Source organism: Sturnus vulgaris, chromosome 6 (genome assembly GCF_052056855.1).
Source record: "Sturnus vulgaris isolate bStuVul1 chromosome 6, bStuVul1.hap1, whole genome shotgun sequence".
Taxonomy (NCBI): Eukaryota; Metazoa; Chordata; class Aves; order Passeriformes; family Sturnidae; genus Sturnus; species Sturnus vulgaris.
The window spans coordinates 36,193,699-36,213,673 of record NC_142248.1 but is presented as its reverse complement, the minus strand read 5'-3'; the positions used below and the strand labels follow the sequence as shown (position 1 = coordinate 36,213,673).

The 19,975-nt window shown below is 37.5% G+C and overlaps 1 protein-coding gene across 1 annotated transcript in view; it reads left to right on the top strand.

Annotated features, from left to right (window-relative positions):
- SETD3 (SET domain containing 3, actin N3(tau)-histidine methyltransferase) overlaps positions 1 to 19,718 on the top strand; it is a 62,279-nt gene extending 42,561 nt beyond the window's left edge. Inside the window, exons 7-13 of the mRNA XM_014872002.2 lie at positions 4,854 to 4,912; positions 6,759 to 6,873; positions 11,079 to 11,153; positions 13,810 to 13,976; positions 14,607 to 14,692; positions 16,426 to 16,586; positions 17,197 to 19,718. Coding sequence (XP_014727488.1) covers positions 4,854 to 4,912; positions 6,759 to 6,873; positions 11,079 to 11,153; positions 13,810 to 13,976; positions 14,607 to 14,692; positions 16,426 to 16,586; positions 17,197 to 17,646 — 1,113 coding nt within the window. The 3' untranslated portion in view covers positions 17,647 to 19,718. The remainder of the gene's footprint in view (positions 1 to 4,853; positions 4,913 to 6,758; positions 6,874 to 11,078; positions 11,154 to 13,809; positions 13,977 to 14,606; positions 14,693 to 16,425; positions 16,587 to 17,196) is intronic.
- Positions 19,719 to 19,975: the final 257 nt, after the last annotated feature.

Genomic DNA, 19,975 nt, shown 5'->3' with positions numbered 1-19,975 from the left:
TCTTTAACACTAGCTACGATCATTTCCTGAGGTAGAAGTGGAGCTGTCTCCACTTGAATGGGGATACAAGAGGTTTCTGAGATATTGAAGTCAGATTTAGTGATATCAATGCAATGATTTTCCACAACTTTGTCTTGGACTTGTGAGTACTTGAAATTATTGTCACAGGAGTCCAACCATCTCTTTGTCTACAAACTCAGGAAACCAACAAAACCAAAGATTTTTAAAAACCTTTTTTTGGCTATGTATTATAGTGGAGTAATAGATGGGTCCGATGGTCAGTTTATCTCAGCTTAGAGGTGGTGTCTTTTTTAAAAAACCTAACTTTGATCACATCTCGTGATTAAAATAATTTTTTCTTGCTTGGATTATACAAGGGTTAATAGCACAAACGAATACACTGGGCAATATGACTTTGCATAAAAATACATCAGCTCTTTTCAAGGCATCTAGTAGTGTAGATGTGAACACAAATTTAACACTAAGTAAACTTTAATTTTTCCTTCTACTCAGACATTATATTATGTGTTACAGTAATTGGACTTTTTCTTTGCATCACTTGGTAAACAAGCAAATGTTAAGCCAATTTTAATGGAAATTCCCCATTAAGATTAGGAGCTCTGATAAATGAGCTTTAGCATTTTGTGATTGAATAGGGAAAAGGGTTACTGTCTTCAGAGGTCTGGCCACTGTGACAGGAAGCGAATGCCCTAGGCTGCAAAACAGAGTGAAGGTTGTGATGGCTTCGTAGCTGGGCACCCACCTATTCTACACTGCAGCCTTCATGCCATTCAAATGAAACAGACCCTCAGAGTGGGAGTCCTTTAGCATCTACTTTCTGGAACTTGAGAATCATTACCTTGTGATGTCCATCTAAAAGTGTGATGGGGAAATTATTAACTCAGAGCCCCTATGGCATATCAGGAGTGTTGCTTGTTTGTGAGGCATTAAACATGAGATGTGAACCCCTGGATATTACTGCTTCACAGAAAGAGAAAAGATGTTTGGAAATGTCCTTTTTTTCTCTTTTTTTTCCCCCCCTTCTCTCCCCCACCCCCCCCTTCCTCTGATTGCCATACTGAGTAACTGGCTTCTAGTCTGATAGTGTTTTAGGTGACTAGAATAACAGTCTGTCTCTTTCCACAGTGGCTGCAGACAATCTGGCAGCAATCACTGTTACTTTTTAATATTTCTGGTTATTTTGAGATATCCTCCAAATGTCTCAAAGAAGGCTTGAAACACTGAAGGGGAAAAAGTTTTTTTTATTCATTTTTTTTTTTTAGGAATAGCAGCATCAGGAGGAAAATGAAATTCAGCATGCCACTATTTGTTTTTGCAGTGGTCATCACCCTGATTGCCAGCTCTGACAATATTTTCACAGAAAGGGTAACGAAATAAATGGTATTTGTTCTTTATAATAACTCTTTCAGTAGAATGTCAGGACCTGCATCTAAATGAATATATTCACATTTTCATGTTCCCATTTTTTATTTAAAGCTTCCCCTCCCAACTTTCTGAAACTACTTCATACAGACTTAGTAACTTAAAATTAGGGTTCACGTAGTGGATAATGTCACATTTGAAAGCTAATCTTTAGAGACCTAGCTGCATGAACCTGTGAAAGCTAGATCTGACTTTTTTTTTTACGTATTAAGTGTTTGTTTAGTTTAAATATGTCTATATCTTTTTTGAGCAGTCTGAGCAATTTGCATGCTATGCAGCAGTCATCTTCTATACTTTATTAAATATCTGTCAATTATAAATATCAAGGTTTTACATTAATGTCAAGATAGTACATCAAAAATTCATGGAATATGTGACTTTTTTCAAGGGTATTTAATACTTAATGCATTTGTGTCATTTTTCTTTCTAGATATATTGACAGGTTTTATTAAGTGTTTGTTAGGGAGATTTCATTTTTACCAAGGGACTATAAAGAGAAGCTGCATACTAAATCAAATTCTTAATCAGAATATTGTTCTTTTTTTGTGTGTCTTTAAATTCTTGTAATCTATAGGGTTTTTAAGTTACATAGTAAAATAGACTAAATCAGAAATCTAACATGATCAAATATGCTGACGTAACTTAAAAAGAGCTACTAGACTATTGTGCCACGGAATGTTATAAATACGGTAATTACATATGCTGGGATTTTATTCTGCCATGTGTCTTTTAAGACCTTATATTTTGTCCTTTATTGTAATTTACTAGTGGTTTTATGTGAATTACATCTGGATGGTGTCCTCGTAGGGGCACTCCCGAAGTTTCACAGATTTACAAATGGGGAGGGTGACAGAGCATTTGGTGGCTTTGCCAAATCCAGGATCTTTGCCCCATGGGTTGGATGTTCAGGTTGGCTGTTGCAGGGGGATGCTTGTGTGAAATGGACAATTGATCTCCCTGCAAAATCCACTGATCTAATAGCCGTTTCCTACAGAGAGTACAATGACAACATATATAGATCTTGCATCTTATGGTTTTTTGCTCCAAGTGCAGGTTGAGGCTGTCGGCTGGTGCCCCCGGCATGGGGTGTGGGCTGGAACTGGACACAGGGGCTGGTAGCAGTCGCTTTTTGCTGTTGAGCCCCTGCAGTGTCTGCGATGCCTTTTCACTTCCAGTGCATTATGACCGTAGTCATTCTTATCCTGGGAAAAACAGCATGTTCCGCTAAATGCTGCTGTTTCAGGGGCAGCAGGAAAGCAGGAGAGAACAGAAGGGACAGACAGGGGTGCTTGCGTTCCCAGGATCTTTCTCCTGGGATGAGCAGTCGGACCCCGCTCCGCCGGGGGCGTTTGCTGAGGCTGCAGGTGCGCTGTGCGGTGCGGGGTTTGCGGGTGCCGGAGGCGCCCCGAGGGTTCGGTGCCCGTGCCCCGCGGGCCGGGCGGCATCAGCGGAGCGGAGCGGGGCGGCGCCGGCAGGGGGCACTGCCGGCCCGCGCGGCCAGCGGCGTGAGGGCCCGGCCCGGGCCGCGGGGGCGGCGGCGCTGGAGCTGGAGCTGGAGCGGGGCTGAGCGCCCGGGCCGGGCATGGGCCGCGGGGAGCGGCGCCCACGGGGCTCCGGGGCATAAATTACAGCGAAATGCCAGCTGTTAGCTTGAGGTGCACGGTGACACCCGACTCCTCACACCGATCGCCGCGGGCCGCAGGGAAACGCGGTCGTGCTGTAAAGGGAAACTGAGGGGCTGATACGCGCAATGTTGGTGCTGTCTTTCCCTGCTTAATTTATCAAGCTGCTGCAAAATACATTAATAACACTAGCAATACGAGTTGAAATTAGATGGTTATAAATGAAAACTATAGGGAGGTTTTTGATTGTAATAATTAATTCCAGCTGAAGGTTGAGTTTTGATTTCTGAGGTTGATTTCTGGACTCGGGTCTGGACTGGCCGGCAGCGAAGGTGCCTCCTGAAATGTCTCTGTTTGGGTCTCCGTCCTGCGTTTATACGGAATGTTTTTGTGAGAAGAAACAACTGTACAATGTGTTGCTACAATTAAATTTGAAGGGATTTGTTATACAATGACCGTGCCATCGATGTGAATGAAAATCATATGGAGTACTATAAAAAGAAAAAAAAAAAATCAAAAAGTGAGAGGAGGGACAGGAGCCATTGGAATTAACTTCAGTCGTATTCCGGAGAAAGCCCATCGGAAGGGTTAACGGAGGGGCTGAGGGAGAGCAGCCACCTGGGACCTCACACCCAATTGGCAGCCTTTTGTAATATATAATTTGCCTAAAATTGCGCGCTGAGCACAAGCTTTTGTTTTCTAATTGATTTACGGTTTGAGCCACTTTTACCTCATCCCCTACTGTCCTGCACACAGTGCCAGCAAGTACATTACAGTGAGAAATGATAAATTACCACGCACTTGTGATGCTAATGCATCAAGAGTAAAAAACTGCGTACTACATGGAGCTTCATGCATTAAAAGCGTAGCAAAGATAGAGCTATGCAAAAAATCATTTGTATCTTCTGAAATAACCGTTTGATCATTTGCTTCAATTCGTCTCAGAGACCTAATTGAACCTGAAGATTAAAATTTATGCTACTGTGGCTTTCCATTTGTGAATTGGAACAAAGTTCTAAAGAAAATGTGTGAATGCGGGCTTAAAGCTACCTGTATTTTCAAGACTGTAAATAAGTTAATTAGTCAGAAAAATAACGGGTATCAGAGCTTCTTAAAGCTTTTAGAAATTAAATGTTTGCTTAATGAGAACTGCGGTATGCATTCACAAATGACACGGCTCCACTTTGAGATAGGAGCGTGTGTAGATGGGTTAATGTAGATACTGCCTAATCAGTGTTTGTCACCAAAGCTATTTAAATATTTTAATCTGCTTTTGTTTCAGAGATGTAGTGCAACTTTTACTGAATAACACTCTTACAGGTATCAAGGAAGAATTGAAAATCTTGTGTAATATTTCTTGCATTTGTGAAATACCTCACTGATATCACAGAGGAGAGGAAAATGTGGAAGTTGATGAAAGCTAATGTACACTTATTGTCTGATTTCTTTCCCCCACTGTGCATCAAGGGCTGGATTGTGTTTTACCTTCATGTACTCAGTCCACCTTAAATTTTTTTTTTTTTATTTTTGTACAATGTCTGTGGGTTCCAGCCTTGAAATATGAAGAAACAGATTTATGGCGGCTGCTGGGCACAACAAATTAAGTTGACAGTGATGTATGAGAGCATAATAGCATGATGATCCCTCTGTAGCGCGGCTGGACGCCTCCTGCTTCATTTGGCTCTTGTTAGGATCTGTTAGGCAGCTAAATAATGAAATTCTGCTGACTGATTTCTGATTCCTCTTTTCTTCCTCTTTTCACCTTTTTATGCAACTTACATTTTGCAGACCCATCCTAATGCCAGCAAACTGCCCTTAAAGGATTCTTTCACTTATGATGACTACAGGTTGGTCTGTCTTTTAATTTTTTTTCTTTGTTTCTTTTCTGTTTTTACTATGGTAAACTATGGGGCCCTGGAATTCTTCATTGGTGGGAAAGCCCTATTGTTACTGAAATGTTTATGGTAGGACTTGATACTAATACACTTTCTTAATGAAGAAGAAAGTGAAATAAATATGCATATTTTAATTGTTACAAAGGAATAGTCATTCATCACAAGCAGTTAGTTTAGCCAACTGGCACACATAGTCAGATTACTAAGGTAATTCCATGTTTCTTAAGAAAATAATTCAGTTGACGTGGCAGGAGTTTTAGGGATTGGGAAAATTTTTTTAATTTCTTTTTTTTTCATAAAGGCTCTACCAGCACATACGAGCGAAAGTTAATATCTAGAGCTGCTGCTGTTGAACAGGAGAGCTGGAAAATGGAAGTTGTACACATGAAGCTTGAGTATCACTTGGAGGTGCTATAAGGGGTGACAGAACTAAGATAAAAAGAATAATAATTAAGATAATGAGAGCTCTAATTCTGTTAAATGATTAAAATAGCATGAGTAAAAGGCATTCATGAGGGATTTTCTAGCCTAGTTGTACTTGTGGGTAAGGCTATGAAAGTGGGATTTCCAAAGCATGCCTCCTTCACTTAGAGTCACTGAAGAACACACCAACTTACAAGTGAAGTGGTCTAAAATTTTACAGACAAATTACAACAATTAACAAGAAGCATATTTTTACTGTATTTCAAGTAATGTTTGTACATCACAATTGTCCACAATTTAACTTTAACTTTCTTTTAAGAATTAGGTAGATTTCAGTTTGCCACTCTCTTTCTTAGAGGTCTAGTTCTTCTGATGAAATCCTTCAGGAAGTCTAGTATATTAACTACATGTTTGTAGTGGAGTCTGTAGGAATTAAAATTATTTTGACCTTCTCCTGGTGACATCTTTTTTCTCCTCAAAAAACCGCACAGCACATACATGTATTAAGGCCAGAACGTGGTGAAACTAAGATTCTTTTTTCCACTGGTGTTTAATATTAATTTTTGTCAGGTATAAAATAAAAGATGAAATTCTAGAAAATACTGAAATTCTAAGCTTTTCTAAAGATTTTTATGTTTGAAAAGGTAGCTTGCATTTTGTTTATTTACCCTGACTTAGAAGGGTTTTGAATGATGTCCATATGCTAAAGAGCTATGTAATACTCTCTTCATGGTGTTTGCCTGGGTATCTGTTTGGAATGCTGTGGCTTTTTTTCCTCTCAATTCTATTAAGCAGAAAATTTAGCAACTGACCTAAGCCAAAACCTTGCAAATTGAAGAGAAACACTTACCAAAAGATCAAACATGTGTCAGGTGGTTGCACTAGTTTGCAGTTCATGCAGTACGTAGGCTTTTTAGAGAGTGAGAGGTAAAATATATCCTGGCTCTTACAAGAGTTTGCATGTAATGACAGTTCCTGCTGCCCAGCAGGAAAACCTACAGGAGCAGGTGACCCTGGGTTTGGGAAGGGTAGTGTGAGGTACAGATGTGGTGAAGGGCTGGGAAGCACAAGCTGACATAGGGATGGGATGCTGGTTGAGGGTTGCAGCCAATGCAAGATGTGAAGGTTCTCTTGCGAAGAGAAGAGCAGTCACGATCCTGGTTTGGTATTTGTTCTGTGTGCATGTCTTGGAAACATGGGAGCTGCTGCTTCTCTGGCAAGTGATATTGCCTTCTACTATTCCTGTAGTCAGTGTGATCTTTAAAGAAACTAAGTTTGGAAACTCCCAGTCTAAATGTTTGTTTCATGTGGGACTATGGCCAATTGTATTTTAATGCTTTGAACATTGACCATCTCATGTTTTTAACTTTTGCAGATGGGCAGTTTCCTCTGTTATGACACGGCAGAACCAGATTCCAACAGAAGATGGTTCCAGAGTTACACTAGCTCTAATACCTTTATGGGACATGTGTAATCATACTAATGGACTGGTAAGGATTTCTTCAGTGTTGCTGAAAGACTTTAGGGCTTAAGTATTAAGGCTTTCAACTGCTATACAACAGTTTAGTAACGCTTTCTGTTATGCTTCTTAATACAGGTATGTTGTCTTCCCAAGAGACCCTAAAAAACTAATATCTGAAGGAAAGGTTTGTCAGTTTCTCAAATATCTTATGGTAGCTTTTCAGGGAGAGCTTTCTTCATCTAGAGAAAACTTTGCAAGTGATTTGATATTCATGTGAAGTTATGTCTTATGTACATATAATGTACTTTTAAAAGTTTTCATTTGCATGATACAGTTTGTCCAGACAAGTCTGAATAGCCTCCTGACATGGAGTTTTGTTTCTGGTGGGCTGAAAAAGATGCACAGTACTGGACAGATTTGTTCTGAGAACGGAAAGCAGGCACTGATGGAGCTACCACTAGGGAAAGTGGTTAGAGATTTGCAACTAAGAAATACTGCCTGCTCTCCTAACCATGCCCAAAGAGCCTTGTTATAGAGACAGCAGCAACAAGAACAAAGCCTAGTTCAACAAAAACAGTACATCTGTTACTACATCAAAGAAACAAAATGCAAAAATACTACTTCAGGGCATATTAAACATTTAAAAGGTGACATATGTATATAGAAAGTCAGACCTGCTGACATTTTGGCTTACGTGCACTAGTTCAGGGGATGATTCCTGATTTCATTAACAGACTAGTTAATGCTGAGGTGAGGAAATGGAAACCCAGAGAGGCTGGTTTATCAATGTTATTTAGTCATGCTCATGTACACTTCAAAAGTCATACCCCCTGCTTGTGTTTCCAGTAGATATTATTTTTTCTAAGCACTGGATATGACCGTACTATTCAAGTGATCTAGTTCTTTTGTGGGAGGGTTGACCTGAGTGTTAGGACAGCAGTATGTGTTAGTGCTGTTGGTATAAAAAAAGTCTGTTTTAAATGAACAAACTGTAAAGCAAGTTGGTTTTCACTTGACATTTAGCTAATTTAGTGTTACTGTGACTGTATCAATTACAGCAGGGCAGGCTGGGCTACGAAGTTGCAAGTGTTTGGGGTTCATTATTTATTTATTTTTTCTTATTGCAAGGTGATTACATGTTGTTCTTTAACAGTGATTCTTGCCTTTGCCTATTTATTATGCAATCTCACAGCTTTGATTTAGCAATAAAGTTCATATGAGAGTCTTCAGTATAAAGAAAATTGCTTAAAATTCAGAAATGTGTATTTTTGTAATATAAGTTGTAGCTGCAAGCATCAGTACTTCCTGTACCCTTTTCCTGCTGGGCATCTCTTTCAGATGCTTTTGCAGAGACTTGTCTGTATTCATTAGACAACTCTTAATGAATGCCTTCAAAGTTGGGATTAGAGTAAAGAGGAAGAGAATCAAGGTTCTGTGAGGGAAAGTTTAAGTAGCATATATTAAAATAGCAGCTATTTATGTTGTTTTACTTATTCAAACTTCTATTTAAATTGATAAAGTAATTTTTATTTTTATTATGCTGTTTAACAATGGGTTTGATATGGAGCCAGCCTCTGGAGCCAAACCTCCTAATGCAGTAGTATATCAGGATTGGAAACCTTTTTTTATGCTGAAGTATATCCTAAAGGGCAAAGGGGGTTATGCTGAACTTATATATTTTGTATATATGTAAAGATTTCAGCATTTATTTCATATTTCTACAGAAAATAATTTAAATGGATATAAATTCAGGAAGGATAGAAAACTGTAATATTGTAATAGGTAAGAAAAGCTACTGAAGCCATTTCTGTTGTGTGCCAATTGCCTTGTACTATTAGAAATGGGGGGGGGTGTCCTGCGAAGATAACTGTAAGCTGCCTGTATTGTAATTTATATCATTGTAGAGTGAGGTGAAGGTGGGCTCTGCTGTAGTCATAGCACAGTCCCTTTTAAATACATGAAGGGAACTGTTATTCATTGCAGGAAAATAAGAAACAAAAGATGACATTGAATGCACCCCTGTCTAGTTTATTCCAAATAGTGCTGAAATACCTCCCAAGTCAATCAGCCACCATATGTATCCCTGTTCTTGCTTTATTCCGCAGGACCCCTTTCCATGAGCTAGATAATAAAATGCTTTTTTGGATTTTAACTGGAGCCTAGGTCCATCTAGCTTTTTCTTGCTTCTGACACTATTAATTAGATCAACCTGCCTCTAAGAACTATTTCAAAATGGTTGTCTTCATGCATTTCTCATTGTTATTCTTTAGTGGGATTGTATTTTGACAGTCAGAGGTTGATTACTAGTTCTGACAGAGCTTTGAATAAGCTACATTCTGGCTGTTGGGCTGGGTCCATCCTTAATCACTGACCAAGAGACTATTGCATGCTTTATACACAACTTGAAATTCATGTATCAGTCTGCTTCAGAAATAAAACTGAAGGGATGCAATTTGTCAGCTATCATGTGGGAAGAGAAGTAAACACCCTGTTAATTCTCTTACGTGATTGCTATTAAAAGAAAGAGGAAATAGGAGTCTAGCACTCCGTTATGCTTTATAGAAAAGTCTTTCAGAAGTGCTGCTGCGTTTTGTTTGTTGTTTTATTTTTTTAAAGCAAAAATAAAAATTTAAAAGAAGAATCAGTACTCCAGTGAGACATGCTTAAACTGACAGAATCCTCCTCTTAAAATATTGGAATTTCCCCAGTCTGTGAAAGCCTCTTGTTCCACCAGAATTTCAAGGGATTGGAGTGGACTTTTCACATTCAGAACGATTTCACTGAGTTTACACACTAAGAAAATTTCAGGACAGGTCCAGAATTTTTTTTTTTTTGGATGAAAGGTACAGTTTTTCAGAAGATGACTGCATTTGAACTGGGAAGGTTGATTTGTCATCCCCTAGCATTTGTAACCTGCAATTCAGGGTAGGATAACTTTCTAAACTGAAGATCTTAATTAAAATTGTGCGGTCCAAATTAAAGAATGCACAGGAATTTCTGTGTTCAAGAACTGCAGCCTGTGTTTCTCAGTAGGCTGTATTGCATGACTCTCTTTCACTGATCTCCACATGCCACAAACCCATTAAGTAGACCTGCAGTGAGGCATCTGCACAGGGAGGTTTCTGCAAGTGTCTGCAGGACCAGGCTGCCCGTGCTTGGGGCTGACATTTTGGATTTGCTCCATTTGAAAGCACTGTTTCGGCTGACAAATGCACATTTAATGATGCAAGCAGTGCAAAAATATTAATGTGTAAGCCATCAACCAAGCTTTTGAAATAATATGAAGAGTTCTGTCTTTGGACAAGCTGCATCCAATATGGGAATCAGGATATACCACAGCTCATGTCAGTCAGCTTACAAAAAAGTATGTTTTCATTTTCAAAGGCTGAGAGGGAATCTTTGGCTTCTTCTAGATTTTTCCCCAGGCTTAGAGCGTATTTTTCCATAAGTTACCTCTGTCAGTACAAAAGTTACTTTCTGATCTTCAGCAGCTTATGTTCCGTCCTGTGGCTGCACCTCTGGTCGTACTATTCAAGAACATGCTGTTTGTCACTTAATAAAAATATTACATTTTTAGGAAGCTTTACTTGTTAGTGTGACCCCTTTACAGTTTAGTAATTGTTTCTGGGGAAGCACAGGTTTGTCAAGAGAGTTTATGCGCTTCCATTGCCAGCTACCATCACAAAAATCCTTTTAGCATTTTAAGAGTATTACTTAACTTTCAGATAAAGGGATTATTTTCAAGTAAATTATAATTCTCTGAAGATTGTATCCCCCAAAGATCCACAGTTATCTAATCCTTTTTCATTGAGAGATCAAAAATGTGTTGGCAGTTGAAGGATAAAGCACAGCACATAGAGCTGTCAGTGCCTTGCTCCCTTGGGCCTCATGGGAGTGACTGAAAGCTCCAGAACTTTATAACAAGCTGCCGGCTTTAGCATGGTACTTTGTGTGGGCTCTATGGAGGGTACTTTCCTCAGAGCCTTCTGTTCACTTCAGGTAGGTTATTTCCTCCATTAGATTTCTTTAATGCAGAGATTTTTAAAAAAGGAGATTGCTTTATGATTCCTGAGCAATCACTATCAGCTATATTCTGTTGTGCTGAGAAGAAATGTGTGCAATTGCTATTGTTAATATTTATTTCCAATAGGAAAATTTGTCAGTGGTGAGAGAGAGAAATATAAAATGGTGAAGGTCATTAAAAAGGTCTTTTGTCACTCTTTTCTTGGATAGATCACTACAGGCTACAACTTGGAAGATGACCGGTGTGAATGTGTAGCGCTTCAAGATTTCAAGGCTGGAGAGCAGGTAGTGTGAAGAATTGTCTGCATTATTGTTGTTTCATTAAATTCTGTGGACACTTGGTGACTCCCTAGAAAATTTTAATAGTGTAGTGGTGTGGATTTTGGTGCTACATTTGAATTTTATTATGCTGAGCTAATTTTGAGTGAAAATGCTACCAAACAAAATACATGTACATTTTTCAGAATATTTTCTATCACTTGGTAGACTTTGACTGTGGGAGAGTTTGATTCCTCATATTTTATAGAACTAGTTGAAATCTTTAATCTTTGGTGAGTGAACATATGCAGCCACTAAGTTTGGTATTCTGGAAGAACTCAGTAAAAGGCCATATCCAAAGGACCAAAGAGCAATATTTTTTAGATTTTTCTGCAATAGTGGATTGTAGAGTCTTTTTTAACAATGATGTGTGTTGGCTTGTGTTTCTTGTTAGTCTTCATTCATTCAAAGAGGTGAAATGCAGTACAGTTGCCAGTCGTTTTATCCCATGCTGCTGTCATTGCAATGCTTAGTGGAAATGAGAAAGTACCTAAAAGCACACTGTGTCCCTTTAACACAGGCATGCATGTTTACCTCTTCATCCTGAGATAGCAGGAGAGTCTTGCAAAGATGCCTGGAACAGTTCAGAAATCAGTGGTTTGATCAGAACTGCTCAAAACCAAAACTGAGTGTCCAAACTAGTGAAGCATTGAAGACAGTGGTTCCAGGAGTGTAGGAATCCCCTGTGCTGTGTCAGCAGCTAGCCTAAACCCTCAAGTGGAGCAGCACTCCTTTTCTGACTACTGCCTTTGCAGTCAGCATGGCCAGACAAAGCCTTTGTCTATGAAACATCTTGAAATGTTTTGTAACTCAGCCTCTGAGTTATTACTTTTACTGTATTATTTTGCCAATCTTACAATTGATGATATTTTGAGTTTAATTTTTCTTATGTATTGGTATTTTTTTTTTAACAAAGAAGTGTCTGGAATGTTGTCTCTTTTAAATGCATCTTTCCAGAAGTGTATTTATCCTCATTGCTATGCTGGGGTTTACAGTGATTGTATATTTTTGCTCTCAGAATTTGTTATGGTAGTCAAATATTTTCTGTTTTTTCCAGTTGTGGTGTGATGAGTTAAAAGGGGTCCACAGTTTTTCCAGAAGGGATCCAATTTATAATTTTCCACAGCTGGCAATGGATGTGTCATATAGTTGTTCTGGTTGCTCTCTCCATTTCAATTATATAGGGTTCCTATATTTCGATTTTATTTTAGTAGTTTCACTTTGTCTGCTATTTATCAGAATTTCTGTGCAAACTTTAACTGTTAGTGACATCTTTAAAGTACTAATTATATAATGCTTCAGTCCTTTAATATACCATGCAGATGTTATTAATTAGAGTTTCAGCAAGAAAAGGGTATGATCCATGCTTTTACTACTAAAAAATGTTAGGCAGCAGAAGTCCACAGAATCTATCAAACACTGGCCTGAAATAAAGCAATTCTCACTGTTTTTAATTGGATTTTTTGTAAAGCAGTCTTGGAGTGTAAGAGCGTACTGTGTAATGTATGCATTATATGTGACTTCTGGTTTAATATGAGATGTACCAGAGTAGTTTTAAAACTTGAGAAGGTGAGCAACTCTCTCCTTACCCACTGCCTTGCTATACCTAGGCAGGTTATGTGCTCATCATATGAGTGTGTTACAGTATAATGTTTACTATAATTCAATATCAAGCTTAAGCATTTAGTGCTTAGGATAAATAGTTCTAATACAGAATTGAAAACAAATAAAGTAAATGGCGTCACTGCTGTTACTGAGCCCTTTAGAGAGCACTAGAGTGTCTTTCTCTGTCAGCTAGAGAGGAATGGAAGCTTGAAGGCATCCAGAGCACTGCTGTTCCCTGAGGCTCTGAAGGGAATTCTGTAACTGCTGGAACTTTTTCTTCTGATTGACAATTTTGTTATCAAACACAAATGGGAAAAATATCCTCTTCATGTGGGAGAATACAATTGCTACTCTGACCTCTAGTCCCATGAATTTCATACTGCCTAGCCCTGAGTTAAATACATTCTGCAGGTTATATTTAGAAATATCTTTTAAAATGTGAATTAAAGTAACTATATCCTTTATAGAAAAGCGTTCAGAGTAAAACAAAAATAAATACTGGCTGAACACAGCTCAGGTCTCTCTGTATGATGTACTGTGGTATATCCATATCTCAAGGTAACATTTAAATGAAAGCAAAGTTGATCTCTCAGCAGTATAATTCTGAATGGACATGGTTGTGGAAAATTACTCCAGATACACCATTTCTTTTAATGGGCTCTCCTTGTCTCTGATTTTTTTAGTCTTTAATAAGCCTTTGAAAGCTTATTTCCATATGCTGGTATTTTATGACAGTGTGAGAAACTAGAATATTTTTACTTTAAAATACAGAATAAGAATTTCTTCTTGCCTTTCAAAGTCTCTGTTACATAGATATGTTTACATCTACCTCTAAAGTGTAATTGCCACATTATATACAGCATTTGAGAAAACACCAGAAAACAAAGCATGTTCATATAACTAAATACACCTTGTATTCAGAATAGTAACTCTCAGAAAATAACTTTCAAATTGTCAGTTTTGTGAGCTGATCTTAAGCTTTTTTCCTGTCCCTTCACTTCTTTTTTCATCCTTCTAGATTTACATTTTTTATGGCACTCGGTCAAACGCTGAATTTGTGATCCACAGTGGTTTTTTCTTTGATAATAATTCACATGACAGAGTGAAAATAAAGCTTGGCGTGAGTAAAAGTGACAGGCTGTATGCTATGAAGGCAGAGGTCTTAGCTCGTGCTGGTATCCCAACGTAAGTAAAACACAATGCCATGGGTTTTTAAAAACATTTCCAATGTGTATAGTGTCCAGTAGAGCATATATGAAGCTCTGTTGTGATAATTTTCTTAGGTGTAATATTTCTTATGTTTGTATAGCAAATTAAAGTTATTGTAATAATATTTACAGGAGTTCTCTGAGCCATATTATCATCTAATTTGAACCATATATAAGGAAAAAAGCCTTTGCTTTAATAACCATTTGAACAAAAGCAGAGTAAGGATTAATTTGAAGCTGTGGTTTTACTTTCTTTCCTATTGCTTGCAGCTGTACTACGATGCTCAATGTGTGAATCACAGCATTTTCCTCGTCATTTCAGTCCAGAGGGACTATTAGGAGCAGCAGACATGAAACATTGTATTTCATTAATTTATTATGAAAGGTGTATCAAATAATTTTAAGTGTAAAACTGTAGAGATAATAATTCTTTTCAGATACAGGTTAGGGACGCTTTTCAGTTTGAGCTAATATTACCTAATTTTTTTAAAGTTATTTTTGTAGCAGTAAATTTGTTGTATACTTTATGGTCTTTTATGTTGAAATAAGTTCAAAGATATGACAATTGAACTTGTATTTACTGTTGTTTGATTGTTTCTTTTATTAGTTCAAGTGTTTTTGCCTTGCACTCCACTGAGCCTGCAATCTCTGCCCAGCTTTTGGCTTTCCTTCGAGTGTTTTGTATGAATGAAGGTAGGATATTTTATGAAGGTAACCTAATTTATATTTATCTTTTTGTGGGGGTTTTTGATTGGATTTTTTGTTAATGTAGGAATGTGATGGACATTTATATAAAACACTAAGATAGTAGATCAGAAAAGTAGAGGAGTTTATGTTAAAAAGGAATCTGTAAGCTACTAAGAACCCTGATCTTTGACCATGTCATCTGAGGGAATATTTCAGTAATTCTGAAAGCATGAGATGATACTATTTTTTGTTTCTTTTAATCTCCCAGACTCTTGTGAATGAGTGAGCTTTGGAGTTTGATCTCTAGTTCTTAGGTTTCAAAATAGTTTGCAGAACCAGATCATGCAAGACCTAGGGGTTTACATGCTTAAAATCACAGCATTTTAGCCATCATCACTGGAATCATTTAAGTATGAAATTGGAATATTCTGTACAGTAGAGGAAATATGGAAGAGACATTTCAAAGTTGAGTATTTTCAATATTTTAGTAATTTGTAATCTATGTATTCAATATTTTGGTAATTGGTAATCTAAAACAAATTTCTGTATTTGCAGACTGTCTTTCTAGTGTTTCTCTTCTGTTGCTTTTATTTGTGGGGCAAATTTGTGTGTGTACATTTAATAAATATTCGCCTTATCTGTGCATTCTCATTGTGAAACTTTTCATTAAATGCTCATAATAGCTCCTTGCTGGCTAGATGCAGTTTTGAAGGTTATGGATGTGACAGTTTGTCATGACAGTGAGAGAACTCTCTTGCAGTTAGGAATACTGTGCAGGTTATGTGGAAGCAGTTGAGTTTTTGCATGTGGTCTATTTGCTTTCTTTCATAAAAACAATGTAACTCAGTGTCATGCCTTCACTTCCTTCTGTCATCCATCTTTTACAATTTACTAAGAAATTAGAATATACCAGAACAATTCATTTGGAAGGGATCTACAACATCCATCTATTTCAATTGCCTGATACTTCTGGGAAGTAAATTCAAGGGAAGAAAATTTTAGGATGCTGATGAGGTAGTGAATTTTGGCTTGGAGAGGAAAATATAGCTAGTGAAAGCTTTAATTGCATTTCTCTGGTATATGATTGTGCTCAGTTTATTTATATGTCTTAAATACTATTTTAAAAAACTTTATTGAGAGACTATATGCAAGCTCTTGGTGAAGTTTGTGATAACTGCTTTGCAGTAGGAAAATTTATTAATTAAAAGTTGAATGAAATTTGTGTAATGTCAAGGAACTGATTAAATGTTTTCTGCTCTTGAGTTTTGATGGATGTGTTTTCTGACCTGTAGGTAGTTTCTGCTACTGAAAAAGATTGCTAAGACAATAGTAAAAATAATTCCATTGCTATTTGCACACTCTCTGGCCTGTTCCTTTTATTCTCAAAAAGTTCATTGAACTCTTTACAAATTTACTCCCATTTTTGAATGATTTTACAAAACATTCTGTTTCACTGACACAGATTTACACTGTGTATGAGAGGCTGTGATATCTAAAGTATCTTTATTTCCTACTGGGGAGAAGGCCTATTTTCTGCTGACCTCAAGACTTCCAGTTGTCTCCTTGAGGCAAATCCTAGAAAAAAGCAACATATCTGATAATTCCTATTTGAGGAGAGGGTTATTTTTTGTTAGCTACTCAAAGATGCGTGATTGAAAATAAATCTTTATGCAGTTTGTCGACTGACAAAGTGAATGATGAGATTGTTTTTTAACAGATTGGTTTTATACTTATTGCAGAAGAGCTGAAGGAGCACTTGATAGGTGAGCACGCGATTGGCAAAATCTTCACTCTGGGGAACTCTGACTTTCCTGTTAGCTGGGACAATGAAGTTAAGCTTTGGACATTCCTGGAAGCCAGAGCATCCCTTCTTTTGAAAACCTATAAAACAACTGTGGAGGTAAAATTATCATTATGTGTAATTTAAATGTCTGAATTCTTCTGCATGTTGTGATTGTAGGAAAAGATATATTTTCCTCCATCTTGTCTTTGCAAACTTCAATCTGAATGTTAGTAACATAATTTATTCTGTACTTTTTAAGTGCAGAGACAGTTTTGCATTATCTAAGGAAAATCAAATAAGATTGCAAAACAGAAAATTTTGTTAATGTAATTTTGTTAATGTATTTTTCCTTTGATTTTCCAAGTAGAGACTATCTGCTTTTTTCTCTGCGAATAAGATGGGGAATCAGTTTCAACTTGTTGTCTATTAGTTGCGTTCTCCAGACTGCAAAGAAATGTGCTCCTATTGCAAATATATAAGTGAACCTACGTGCTGCATGTATTTGTGAAGTAACCTGACTTTCCTTGTCATGTAGACTGATTTATATGGAGAAATTTTTGGCTTTTTTATGATTTCATAACAAATGTCACTGGGACTCCTTGCAGACCCTCCTCATGTCCATTTGGCTCTGCCTGGGGAGCCTGGTGTCACTCAGAGGGAGATGAAGTGGGGGCTGTTTTATTGTGGTGGGGTGTTAGTAACAGACTTGCTCTTTAATTTCTGACAGGTCGATAAGTCCTTCCTGGAGACTCACGAGCTCACTCCCCATGCGATAATGGCCATCAAATTGCGCCTGGGTGAAAAAGAGATCCTGGAGAAGGCAGTGAAGAGCGCGGCTGCCAACAGAGAGTATTATAGCAAACAAATGGCAGATGGAGCTCCGCTTCCCAAGTATGACAAGGGCCATATTGCCTTGTTGGAGAACACTGTGGCAGACTCTAGACTCCCTATTGTCTTGAGAAACCTAGAAGATGTGGAAGAGCAAGGGGATTTAAAGATTGATGAAGCCATTGATGCAGAAGTCACAGAGAATGGGTTTGTAAATGGTGAAAACTCTTTATTTAATGGGACCAAATCAGAAAGCAAAAATCTTAGTAAAGAGAAAAGCAACAGAGGGACTGAAGATGCCAAAGAATCTTCTTCAGAAAGTACTGATGAGGTTAAAGAAAAGTCCTAAAATTTTACTTTCTTGTGAAATTAAACTAGCTGAAGTTTATCAACAGTGCATTTATGTTGGTGTGTTTCTTTGTTAAGATTTCTCTTTCTGCAGAGAAAAATGGTTTTGCTGCTTTATATAAAAATGAATTTTTAAGTTATTTAAAAGATTTAGCATCCCTTTTCAATTAAGATTGCCATCTTGCTTTCAGGCAAAAACTGCGGAAAGAGGTGCCTTTGGAAGATTTTGCAGCCCTTTGTTGAACCAAATGTATTTTCTTCCTGGGGAAGAATTAAGCTCTTCTATCTGCTGTGTGTTTGTTGTTCTGTCACTCTGACTACCGAAATTAAAAGCTTGCTCTGCCTCCTGCCAAGAAAAGCAGAAGGCAGGACTGACTCGGTATTCAGCATGAAGGTAGGGGAGCAGTACAGCAGAAAACTGAATGAGAGGATCAGAAACTTGGGAGACTGGAGGAAAACCTGTTTAAAATCAGGTGTGCCAGTCCAGAAAAAGGTAAGGTGGCAACCTTATGATTGGTAGTTTTAAATGTCAATGAGAATCCAAATTGTATACACTTAAAGTGATCTCTTGATTTCAGTTTACTTTGTCTTTTGTTTACTGTATAAAATATCTTCTTCAGTCAGAGTTAGGCTGCTACAACACAACATTCACAAACTTTTAAAGGCTGACTACTTTTTATTTCCAGGCAGTAGTTTTTATTTACAAGGTTGGAAGAGCTACTGGAGATTTTGAAAGCAGATAGGCCAAGCCACAGCTTTAAACTGATCAAAGTGAGGTTGCTTCCCAGCTTCTTCAGGTCTTCACAATGAGCTAGAGATTTCAAAGCTACAGTTTTGACTAAACCATTATTAAAAGAAAAATAATGTTCTTGTCTGCTACTCCTTCATTTCTGTGTTGTTGAATGTAACATTGAATGTCACATGATTACCTGATCTGACTCAACTTTGTCTTTTGGTTAAGATAGTAATTGATCCTGCTTCCTCAAAGGAAATGGCAAGCAGGTTTATGTATTTTTGGCACAAGTCCAAACCACAACCAAGTCCACAGTGGTTTTTGCCATTTAGATTGTGTCTTCATCTGATGCACGCTTCTTGGGATACTTCCACAACTTAAGCAGGTCTACTGTCATCAGCAGTTTTGGTCACCGTCATAGTGCGTGTTTGAACTTCTAGGTTTAAAACAATACAATCCTAGCACTGTGCAATATCAGAACAAGGGTAATTCCATGGCTTGACTTTGAAATTGCCAGGGTATTAGGAGGAGAGGAGGGCAGAATATTTTTATTTTGTGGATCAATTCAGAGGAGTATAAAGTGGTTTAATTCTGTTCTCAATGTTAAGGACTTTGTCTTTTACTTTTGTATCCTTAAGTTCATGATAATGGATGGAATGGAAAGCTTGGACAGTTGTTTAAAGCTCAATAGAGGTTGCAAACTGCTCATCTAAGATCAGTTGCAGTAAAATGTCTTTTGGCACATTCATAGTTTTATTAGATTTTGCTTCTTTTATACTGCAATCTGGAAAATGTGTTTTTGCATCAATCTTTGGTGCAATACACATTTAAGTAGTGACTTTCTTTCAGGTTGTCATAGAAGTTCTGGTGTTCAGCTAATATCAGTGTGGGGAAAATAGAAAAAATAGTTTTTTAAAAAATATTTCACTAAGAATGGCATGTTGCCATTGCACCTTGGATATTGCTTCATCACTAACAAGATGCTGGACCAGTATTTTTGTAACTATATGCTGCCTTTGGTAGAATGTTATGGAATTGTTGTCTTGACAATTTAAATGTCATACAAGAGTCATTACATTTTGGTTTTTATTAGGACCAATACTCCATTTCTGTTTCTGCCACCTACATTGCACAACATTGTACTAGATACTATGATGCAATTCTGAAACTAGCCATCCCTGAAAATTATAACTGTAATTCAGAATTTAAATGCTGTGATTCAATCTGATACACTGTATTTTGTTCCAGTATTTGCTAATATCTATGGCTTAGCAAAGCCTGTGGTCACCACAGGACAGAATGTGTGGGTTTTCTTGAATAAAATATAGTTCTACCATGTCTTCACTAGTGAGTGTATTATACAAACAAAACCTCTACCTGCTTCTGACTGCTGTATCTTTTGGGGTCTGTGGGGAGAGGAGTATCTGTCCAGGTGTACAGATAAAGATTAGAGGACAAATAGCTGGGGAAAAAACAAAAAAGGATTCTAGTAAAAAAAAAAAAAAAAAAAAGAGAAAGTGTTCTACTGAGTGCATGGTCAAATTCTTACTCTTCATCTGTTAGTGTTATTTAGAAAAATATGTTACACACAATAAAA